Raw genomic sequence first — 11581 nt, 5'->3', positions numbered from 1 at the left:
AAGATCCACAGAAGTGAAGTGATATGGTCTTAATGCCGTATTCCTTCCCTGTGTTGGAAAAGAGGTCTTAGGTAGGGGGAGGGTATAGCTCAAGTGATAGAGCACATGTTTAGCATGCACGAGGTCCTGGGTTCAATCCCCCCCCCCAAAATAAATGAATAAACCTAATTACTTTCCTCCTCAAAAATAAAAAAAGAAAGAGAAAACAACACATACCAAAAAAAAAAAAAAAAAAAAAAGAAGGAGAAGAAGAAAAGAGGTCTTAGGGAGATGGCAATGTTTAACACAAAGGAATGACTCTCAAATGGTAGAATTTCAAGGATCAATGATAGCTGGAGAGAAAGATTTGGGATAGGTTCCATAACTCACGCCCTGCTGTGTTACTCTGAAACTGACTCCATCTAAGGAATAGCTTCAGGTGATCTCTGAACTGGTTGGAGTGGGGGCCCCTCTTGTTACTAAGCCATTTGGGGAGCAGTAGAAATTTTAGATAGTGCTACACCGCAGTGAAATTCTAATACCATCGTGTTCCCTTTTAAAGGAAAAGACATTGAAATGGCAATAGAGGCTTATCTGAAGTCTTCAAATACAAATAATTCAGAATCAGTGCTCAAGCTCTAACTTACAAGGATACATTTCTCCATAGCTTAACTGGCTCTCAGAGTGAAGGACATGTAGCTTCACTGTTAAGAGTAACTGAAACCCTGCAAGGCAACACTTACCTGACTTAATTATTGTCACTTAGCCACATCTTTCTCCTCAATGCCTGGCTAATTCTTGTAATTTCAAGTATCTTCCATTGGATTGACAAGTTCAATTTTCACTACTTTTTTTAAAAATGTGTTTTTACCTTAAACCTTATACATAACAGAAAATTTACCATCTTAACCATTTTTAAGTGGGCAGCACAGTAGTATTAAATACATGGATCTAGTTGTGCCCCAGATCTCTAGAACTTTTTTATCTTGCAAAACCGGAACGCTATGCCGAGTGAATAATTCTTTCTTTCCCCTCTCCCCAGCCCTGGAGATTACTATTTCACTTTCTGTTTCCAAGAGTTTGATCACTTTAGATGCCTCATATAAGTGGAAGCATACAGTATTTGTCTTTTTTGTGACTGGTTTGTTTCACTTGGCTTTATGTCCTTAAGGTTCATCCATGTTGCAGCATATGACAGACTTTCCTTCTATTTTAAGGCTGAATAATATTCCATCGTATGTGTATACAACTTTTACTACTTTTTTTTTTTAACTGCAACTCTGTTGCTCTGAGATTTCATTTTGTGCTGTGATTTTATTTTGTTTTTCCTGGTATAAAACATGAAGTTTGCCTTTATCATGTACCTTGAATTTACCACTCAGAAAGCCTTCATAACTTATTAAGCAGAGGATTTGTAGACATGAACATTTAACAGATACTTTGTCTAGGTTTCCAAATGACATTAGAAACAGAGCAAGTTTATAAAGTAACTGACAATCTTGGATAATCTTTCATACTGCAAGCTATTTCATAAGACATTTAAAACTGTCTCTCTTCCAAGAAATATGACAAGAACGAAAATGAAAATGAAACCTTTTGACCTTCTAAGTTGAGAGTGATTAAGTTTTTTTGTTTGTTTGTTTGTTTTAGGGAAACAAGGTTTTCAAGTGATGGCGAACCACTTCACTCTTTTAATGGCTTTTTATGTGCCTCCTTAGACCAGCCATGAATTTCAGAAGGGGATTATTCCCCTCGAAATTCCTATACAGAACATCAACAGAAATAGTTATAAACAGAAATGAAACAGTAAATGTCATAACACTATGAAAGGATCATCAAATGTTCATTCACCAAGAGGATAAACCATTTACCTTGTTGAACCGAGGAAGAAATGAAGATGAGTAAGAATCCTTCTGTGGCCAAAGCTTGGGAGCGTGGCCTTGGGGAAAATAACTAATCTGCTTTGCCAATTTCTCTGCCTGGGACCCAGGTGAGAACTCTATTTTCAAAGCTGATTGCCTTTCAAAAGGTGGCACTCTGAAGTGATTACTATCCATAAGCATAATAGTAAAGCCATCAGAATGTATTTATTAGCAGTGTAAGAAAATACCCACCCCCCCCATATGCCTATTTTTCCCTTTTCCATGCCTGGGGTTCAAGTTATCCAGACATTCACTGGTTTCAGAACAGTTTGTATTTCCCAAAGTCCCCACTGGCTGCTGTGCTGAGAATGGGCATAGCTCCTGATCTCCTTTGGATTTTATTGGTGTAAATGTGCGGATGGGGCTGGGGAGTGAGGGGAGGGACAGGGCGGGGGAGGGCAGGAGAACATTCAATGTAGAAGGAGCCAAAGGAAAGAGGAAGAGGCAGGAGCAGGGGAAAGGAGAGCTGGGGTAAGAGATTTGGGGAAATGTGGGAAGGTAAGGAATGGGGCCCCAGAAGGAGAGGGTGAGGAGAGAGTGAGCGTGACTTTAAGGGAGCAAGAAAAGGGAAGTGGTCAGAAAATGGAGAAACAGGCAATGTGGAAAGATAGAGAAAGTAGAAATTATTTTTTAAAAACTTTGAATAAAAACCAATTCATCCCAAAGTACTCTGCAGTGCTTCTGTGAGACAGTGAAACTGAAATAGGAAGAGGCCCTTTATTTTCTTAGGAAGAGAACGCAGACTGGAGGTGGGAGAGGAATGGTAGAGAATTTTCCAAACAAAGAGAGAGACTGTGGCCTCTCAAACTGCCCCCATCCCACACTGGATGAACCGTTCACATCACAGCCCCTGATGTTCTCTATCCAGCGAGGGGGATCTGGGACACAGCCTGGTCTTCCCACAGGCTGAGGGCTGGAAAGTGGGACTTCGGACTTGGGTACAGAGAGATAGGAGGTGGGCAGAGTTTTAAGGAAGTGGGGAGCTATCTGGGTGGGTGAGGGGCTCTGGCTGGGGAGTGGGTGGTCTCCAGAGGGAGCCACCTCAAGGCCTTGATGGGGGGACTCGGTTCCGGAAGGCTTCAGGGATGCAGAATCAGGAAACCTGGGGCTTCCCAGCTTCCGGCTCCAGCCCCCAGAGGACACACTTCTGGTGCCATAAAGGAGAGACGGAAACAACTACAAAGCCAGATCGTTCCTTCAAACCTGCACTCCTAGTCCCTCTGCTCCAGCCTGATTTGGAGATACCAGAGATGCCACCCTCAAGGAAAAACTACCCTAACTTTTGATCCCCCCAGCAAACACCCCCTCCCTTCCCCCACAGGAAAGAAGGCCTTGGCCAGGGGTCAGTGCACAGGGACTTAGCCCACTGCTCCACCTGCCCCCGCAGATGCCCCCGAGGGTCAGGGACAGCCCTTGATACAGAGTGCTGGAGGGAGCGTGCCCCCGCCTGCAACTTCTGGCTGTTGCTGATTGAGAGACTTTGATCAAACTAACCCACTCAATCTTCAGTTTCCTCACTGCAAAGTGGATGAAATGACAGGGCCTGCTTAAGATGCATGGAAAAGATGCAATGCTGCCTGAGGTCTACGAATCTTTGGTAAATGGCAGCCAAGTGAGTGAGAAATATCCTGGGTGTGTTTTTGGTTTAGTTTTATTGCTTGTTTTTGTTTTTGTTTTTTTTAATTTGGTTAATTTTTTTATTCAGGTATAATTGACATAATTATATTAGTTTCAGGTGTACAACCATAATGATTCAATATCTGTATATATTGCAAAATGCTCAACATAGTAAGTCTAGAAAACGTGTCATCATACACAGTTACATTTTTTTTTCTTTCTTGTGATGAGGACTTTTAAGATTTACTCTCTCAGCAACTTTCAAATCTGCAATGCAGTATTATTTACCTATAGTCACCATGCTGTCTGTACATTACATCCTGATGACTTACTTAGCTTATAGTTGGAACTTTGTACTTTCTAACCACTTATACCCATTTCATCCACCCTCTTACCCCCAACTCTGGCAACCAGCAACCTGTTCTTTGTCTTTATGAGTCTGTTGGGTGTTTTTTTTTTTTAATTCTACATATAAGTGAGATCATATGATATGTGTGTTCTCTGTCTGACTTATTTCATTTGGCATAAGGCCCTCAAGATCCATCCATATGGTCACAAATGGCAAGATTTATTTCTTTTTTATGGCTGAATAGTATTCTATTTATACATACACCACAATTTCTTCCTCCATTCATCCATCAGTAGACACTTAGGTTGTTTCCATGTCTTGGCTGTTATCAGTAATGCTTCAGTGAACATCGTGGTGCATATAACTTTTCAAGTTAGTGTTTTTATTTTCTTTGGATGAATACTCATAAGTGGAATTGCTGGATCATATAGTAGTTCTACTTTTAACTTTTTGAGGAACATTCATACTGTTTTCCATAGTGGCTACATCAGTTTACATTCCAACCAACAGTGCACAAGAGTTCCCTTTTCTCCATATCCAGGCCCACGCTTGTTATTTGCCTTTTTGATAACTTGTTGTATGAGGTGATATCTCATTGTGGTTTTGATTTGCATTTCTCTAATGATTAGTGATGTTGAGCATCTTTTCATGTACCTGTTGGCCATCTGTGTGTCTTCTTTGGGAAAATGCCTATTCAGATCCTCTGTCCACTTTTTAATTAAATTGTTTGTTTTTGACAATATGGAGGTGTATGAGTTCTTTTTATAGTTTGGACATTAACCCCTTATCAGATATATGATTTGCAAATATTTGCTCCCATTCAGAAGGTTGCCTTTTCATTATTGATGATCTCCTTTGCTGTGCAGAAACATTTTAGTTTAATGTAGTCCCACTTGTTTATTTTTGCTTTTGTTGCCATGGCTTTCAGAGTCAGATTTTAAAAATTATGGCCAAGGCTGGTGTCACGGAGCTTACCAACCTAATGTTTTCTCCTAGGAGTTTTATGGTTTCAGGTCTTACATTAAAATCTCTAATCCGTTTTGAGTTAATTTTTGTGTATGGTATAAAATGCAGTCTAGTTTCACTCTTTTTTGCATGTGGCTGTCTAGTTTTCTCAACACCATTTATTGAAGAGACTATCCTTTCTCCATTGTATATTCTTGACTCCTTTGTTGTAAATTAATTGACCATATGTGTGTGTTTATTTCTGGGCCCTCTTTTCTTTTCCATTGGTCTATGAGTTGTTTTTATGCCAATACTTTACTGTTTTGATTACTGTAGCTTCAGAATATAGTCTGAAACCAGAAAGTGTGTTGCCTCTGGCTTTGTTCTTCTTTCTTGAGATTGCTTTGGCTATTCAAGGTCTTCTGTGGTTACATACAAATTTTAGGATTGTTTGTTCTATTTCTGTGAAAAATACCAGAATTAGAATTTTGATAGGAATTACACTAAATCTACAGATTGCTTGGGTACTACAGACATTTTAACAATAGTAATTCTTCCAATCCATGTGTACAGGACATCTTTTTATTTATTTACGTCTTCTTCAATTTCTTTCATCAGTGTCTTACACTTTTCAGTGTACAAATCTTGCACCCCCTTAGTTAAATTTATTTCTAGGTGTTTTATTCTTTCTGATGCAATTATAAATAGAATTTTTTTTTAATTTCTCTTTCTGATAGTTCGTTATTAGTGTATGGAAACACAATAGATGTTTGTGTATTCATTTTGAATCCTGCCCCTTACTAAATTCATTGATTAGTCCTAGCAGTTTTTTGGTGGAGTCTTCAGGGTTTTCTATACATAATACCATGTCATCTGCAAATAGTGACAATTTTGCTTCTGCCCCTCACCCCCCTAGTTTGTATCCCTTTTCTTTCTTTTTCTTGCCTAATTGCTCTAGCTAGGACTTCCATTGGGTGTGTGCTTTTGACAAATTCATAAATTCATTTACTCCATTGCACAAGTGTTTACTATGTAACAGGCACTGGAGATACATCATCCAACAATCCAGACTTTGCCCCCAGCTGGTCATCATTTCAGTGTTATACAGTATATTAGAATTACATAGTATATCCGAAGGAATTTAGTGCTAGGAAGAAAATAAGGCCAATAAGGGGGATAAGGAGTGTGTGTGTGTGTGTGTGTGTGTGTGTGTGTGTGTGGTGGTGGTGGTAGTGAGTGTTTGCAATTTTAAATACGCTTGGGAGTATGAAAGAGGTCAAGTGTTTCCTGTAGAGTCGAAGTTGTTTGTGGTTGTGGGGAGGTGTATGAACAGTGAGTGCTGCTTCTGACTGCTCTTTCCCCAATGTGTGTGTGTGTTGGGGGGGGGGGGTGGTCTCACCAGCGCCAGTGAGAATGGGGTGAGAGGGTGGAGTTAAGCCCTTGTGGCTGGTTTAGTTCCTGATAACCTCTGATTCTCTACAGCCTCTCCAGTCCCTTTCTAATGTCCTTTCCCCAGTCTTACAAGAAGGTGTGTGAGACAGAAAGAGACTGAGAATCAAGCTTTCTTGGCAGAAACATCAGTATGAAAATTGACTTGCAATGAAAGTAACAATATTGATAACTTCCTGACCCCAGTCATTAGGTACACATTCATTTTCGTTAATACACCAGCACTAATAAAAACTCAAGTCTCGGCGACCACAACCCCTGGGACAGGCGGGGCGCGCAGCCTACCCTGGCTGCGGCCGTGGGGAGCTCAGCGAGCCCTGGGCTAGTGCCAGCGCGCACCTAGCGGTGACTCTGTGGCCCGCGGCGGGGTCTGGGTGGGGCGGGGCCTGCACAGGGGCGGGCCCCCAGCGGGCCCCTCCTCCGCCAGCAGAGCGCGCAGGGCTCGGGTTAAAGAGGCGCGCGGAGGCGGGTGCAGCTCATACTGCTGTGGCGCGCGGAGCACTGTCCCACGTGTCGCCCTTGAGTGCGGCTCCGTGTTCCTCCAGTTCCTTTCGCCTCTGCGATCCAGGGTGCCCCTTCGGCCCCCTTGGTGTCTTCCCACCCCTGGCCCACGTGAGAAGGGTCCGCACAGTTCCCCGCACTCAGAGGGCCAACTTGGAGGAGCAACTTTGTCAGTGGAGCGGCGCCGGAGGGTACTGGGCACTGCGCATGCGGAGCTCCAAATTCAAACAGCTGTTTCCAGAGGCTGCAGGGCCCGTGGACCGGGCGCTGCTGGGGTTAAGGGAGGTTTTCTACAGGAGGCGGTCTCTCGAGAACCATGGTGGACCGGGGCCCTCTGCTTACCTCGGCCATTATCTTCTACCTGGCTATCGGGGCGGCGATCTTCGAGGTGCTGGAGGAGCCGCACTGGAAAGAGGCCAAGAAAAACTACTACACACAGAGACTGCATCTGCTCAAGGAGTTCCCGTGCCTGGGCCAGGAGGGCCTAGACAAGATCCTGCAGGTGAGTCTCCGACACCACCCCTGCATACACCTAAAGCTGGCTGGAGGTTTAGGAGTGCTGAAGGGGAGCCCCTCACAGCTTTGGATGACCCTGAATCCCTGTGGGTGGTCCTGGGGGGTGACGGGAGAGGATGTCTCACCATGAGTATGACTGGTGAAAATCTGTCCTTCAACGCGTGGACACAGGAGTCACCAGTGAGCACGGAGACTCTTTGGCACCCAATTTGTCCGGAGGGAAGAATTTAATTTAGCTTTGACCCTCGGTGAACCAAGCCCCGTGGCTCGGTGTGGGTGTGCGGGTACCTCTCTGGTTGGAGGAGGCTGTGGGGCTGATAAAGGCGTTATCTTTCCTTGGAGACGCTCTTAGAGTTCGGAAGCCCTGCGTGGTGCCAACCCCTCGCGTCTCCACCTCCCTTCTCCGGAGCACCCGGCCGGCTTCTTTCTTGTTTTCTTCACCAGCCCCGAGGACTTGCGCGAGGCTCCCCCTACCCCGCAGGGCTCAGAACCTGGGTCCCGGACTCTGTCTGGCCTGAGACCCTGGGATGGGGGCTGGTGGCTGGAATGCTGGGGACGCGCGCAGACTTCCGGGAAGGCTTATCTCGCGGAGACATCCCCGAAGGGCTTGGAGTTAAACTGTGAAAATAACAGGCTGAACAAAAGAACAAAACCCGAGGATGGGGGCGTGGGGAAGGAGAGGTTGTGCAGAATGGAAGGTGGGTACATGTTGGCATTGGTTCATATACCCTATGGGTGGCTTTGGCTTCACTTGGATAAACTGTGGGGCTGACCTTGGGCCAGTTTGGCGACCGAGGTCCTCTATGTCAGTTTCTAGGAGGCTCTTGGCCTCAGCCATCCTCCCTTCTTGGCTTGCACTAACCGCCTCTCTCCAGGGGAACGACCAGACCCCAGGTAAGAGCAGTTGAAGGCTCTAGCTTGTGAGGTGGAGTAGCAGTAAATTGTCCAAGGTATTACATTTCTCTTGGGGTAAAAGATGCCAGAAAGGAGGTTTAAATGAGGAACAATATTTAATCTACGGCAGTTCCCCAATACCTTATGGCTGGGTAGTTGTCTCTAATTTTCCTGGCCTCAATTTCCCTATGTGTAAAATGGGAACGAACCCGTCTTCGTCTTCATCTCTCTTTCTTGCCCTGGACTGTTAGAAGCATTGGAAAATGTGAAGGCATCTTATCTGTGGTATTCCCTTTCTGCCCCCAAATTGATATACATTCCAACAGGTGAGCATATAGGTGCCTATTGGCAGCCAAGCAAATAAAAGACTTGTTCTCTCTGGGGCCAGTGGAAGGGGAGATTTAGGCCCACAGGTAGGGTGTTAGTGGGGAGTCTCCTGTCTGGGAGCAGTTCCCGGGATACAGGCGCGCGTGCGTGTGTGTGTGTGTGTGTGTGTGTGTTTGGGAGGGGGGATCATTTTATAATTTCCCTTGAGGAAACAATTCCTCTGGAGAACGAGCTGTTGTTTAGTTTGCTCCAGGGCTTTGTTTACAGGGGAAGAAGGCAGGTGGCGATGATAAAGAATCTGAGCTGCCCTCGAAGTGTTTCCCTCTCTGCTGCTCCTCCGCCACTGCGGGGGAAGGAAGGAAAGAATTCAAGGCTGAATGTGGGAAAATAAACTTCAAAACATGAGGAGAAGGGAAAAGGAGGGGGGTTGGGGTGAGGCAGCCGGGTGCAGCTGGTGGTTATAGCTTTGGAGATTAGACAGCTTTCTTAAGGTGTTGGAGCATGCAAGACACTTGGTATTTTGAGGTCCTGTTAAACCCGCCAATGATTACCACCCCCCTCACCTCTGAGCCGGCAGGTAACTTTAGGAAAAGGATTTGGGCATCAGGCCAGTCTGATTTGGAGATGTTTATGGACAGGCCTGTCCCCATCTCCGGCCAAAAAAACTCTCAAGCCATCTCCAACGTGGTGAGTCCCCTCCTTTCATAGGAAAAACCCCCAGAAATGAAAACGGAACAGTGGAGGCATTTTGCTAGCATCATTTTCAGTCTGCAGAAACCTGCCTTGCTCTGCTTTTTGATCTGCGACTTGGAGGCGCTCAGGAAATTGGTTTAAGGAAAAACAAAAACTCAAAAATCTTCTTTCCCATCTGGCTACTCTGGCATTTTCCACCTGAGGTTCTGTGTTTTATCAGGTTCTGAATCACCTTTGTAATTCTAAAAGGGTCCTTATTAGGAATTCCTGGGGCGGGAGCCAGTTCCTGGGAAGGGCTGTTGGAACGGAGGAGGGTGCAGTATAGTTTGGGGTTTTTCTTAGAGTGGAAATTATGTGCCTGCTCTCAAAGGCATGAGAAAGGGAGTTAAGACACCTTTCTTTAGCTCTTTGGAAATAGTCCCTGAGTTGTCAGGTGCTTCCTTCTTGTTCTTGCTGTGGTTGATCAGAGGCGGAGGCTGACTTTCAAGCGCTCAGTGCTCCACCGGCCTCGGACCACATGGTCACCCTCCTTCCTGCCTTCAGAACCATCTTGAACCCTTGCTCTCAAGGCTGCTTCTCCCGGTTCAGTGCCCTGCTCCCCTAGTCTCTTCCTAAATAGCAGAGGCTCCCCTGAGGAAAGTTGGCATTGACTGAGTGCCTGGCAAGTTGGGCGGGCGGTAATCTGCATTTTATGACAGAGGCCACAGGCTGCTTTTGCCATTTACGGATCAAGCCATCAACTTTGCTTCTTTTTCCTCATCAGCAAAATGAGGGTCTGTAAATGAGGGTCAAGTAAAGTGGAAGCACTGGGCAGGTGTGACTGAGGAGGGCCAGCCCATCTCCCCTGGTGCACACACTGAGGACACGTTGACCGGGACAACTTGCTAAGTGTTGCACCTGCATTCATCAGGTACTCTTTACAGCAACCCTCGGTGTTCAGATAAGGAAACTGAAGCTCAGGGAAGTTAACAGGAGGGTACAGTCTGGGTGGGACCTGGGCAGTCTGCCTCCAGAGCCTGTTCCTTGTACACCCTTGCCCTCCTCCTTGGCCATGTGAAATTGTTGAATGGTTGGTCTGTCAGTGAACTTAGTAAATTGGTTCAGCTGGACTCTGGTCTGCTGGGAAATTCTATTTTCTATTTCCCCTGGAACAGGCACGGGCACGCAGGCGTCTCCTGTGTTGTGCCTGGCTGAGCCAGCGCCTCCTCCCTCCAGAAGTCCACCCCACCCTGCTTCTCATTTGGAAGCACAAAAAAGCAGAGGGTTGGGATGGAGGAGAACTATGAACCTTTCTCAACCTTCACCTCTGGTGTGCCGGGATCAGAAATGGGAAGGATTTGAGGGCTCCAGGTCTGCCAGAACTTTGAATAAGCACTTTCCATACATTCTTTAATTTAGCCTTGCTTACAACACCCTTTTATAGATGAGGACAGTGAGGCTCAGAAAGGTAATATAATTTGCCCAGGATCTTACAGGGCAGGGTCAGGTTTCAAACTGAAGTGTGTTATATTCCAAAGTAGATGGGAATTCGCCAACAAGCGTTTATTTAGCACCTGCTGTGTGCTGGACAGCGGGCAAGGCATTGCAAAGCTGAATTAGTGGAAGAAAGGAAAGGGGAGAGGATCCTAGCAGAGGGTGGGGAGGGACACTGCAGGCTTCATACTGCGTCTCTTCAGTCCTTTGTCTCCTGGGGGTGCAGTAGGGGTCACCCTAGGCCCTGCCTTTCCCTGGGGTACCTTATCCCTAACTGAGTTTTCTTAGACTGCTCACATAGCTGACCAGTTCCCAGAAGGCTCTTGGATCCCGCGGGCCTCCTTCACCTAAGCCCCAAACTGCGTTATCCTACAGGTTTTCCGTGTGTGCCAAATCTCTCTCCTTTTATTTTCTGGACCCTTCGTACTGCCCCACACATACTCCAGTCTATAGTAGTAAGGCTAATCACAATTTTGAGGTTCTGACATTCTGTTATTAACACCAATCCTCCTCCTAAATTTAAAAAATACGACTGTGGGTCATATAGTAGAATTACATCCGACCAGAATGCTCAGAACAGGCACGTGACTTGACTGTTTTGGAGAACTGAGGGTTAACGTGAGAACCCCTTTTGTTTCCAGCCTTGTTGGAAATTGTAAAGCCCACTGGTCCGCTTAACAGCCTTTGTAAGTAAAAGGAACACAATAGATCTTTTGATTATCCAGGATCATGGAGGCCTCTGGGTCATTCGTTAGAAACTGAACTCTCACTGTCAAGGACTGCAGAAGTGGAAAGTGGAGAAGCTGGGTTTTTGAGAGGGAATGGAGGAAAGAGCTTCCCTCCTAAAGGCTTATTTTCTTACTTAAGTTCTGCTCAAAGTTGAAAGCAGCCAACCAAAAAAAAAAAAAAAATCTCA

General features: G+C 45.5%; 1 protein-coding gene across 1 annotated transcript in view; it reads left to right on the top strand.

The window, feature by feature from the left end:
* Nucleotides 1–6708: 6708 nt before the first annotated feature.
* The window catches only part of KCNK5 (potassium two pore domain channel subfamily K member 5), a 36514-nt gene continuing 31641 nt past the window's right edge, over nucleotides 6709–11581 (top strand). The window contains exon 1 of the mRNA XM_010973684.3: nucleotides 6709–7264. Within this exon, the coding sequence (XP_010971986.1) occupies nucleotides 7079–7264 (186 nt within the window). The 5' untranslated portion in view covers nucleotides 6709–7078. The remainder of the gene's footprint in view (nucleotides 7265–11581) is intronic.

This window comes from Camelus bactrianus, chromosome 20 (genome assembly GCF_048773025.1).
Source record: "Camelus bactrianus isolate YW-2024 breed Bactrian camel chromosome 20, ASM4877302v1, whole genome shotgun sequence".
NCBI classification, from domain to species: domain Eukaryota; kingdom Metazoa; phylum Chordata; class Mammalia; order Artiodactyla; family Camelidae; genus Camelus; species Camelus bactrianus.
The sequence above is the reverse complement of the archived record's forward strand: the minus strand, read 5'-3'. Positions and strand labels throughout refer to the sequence as shown.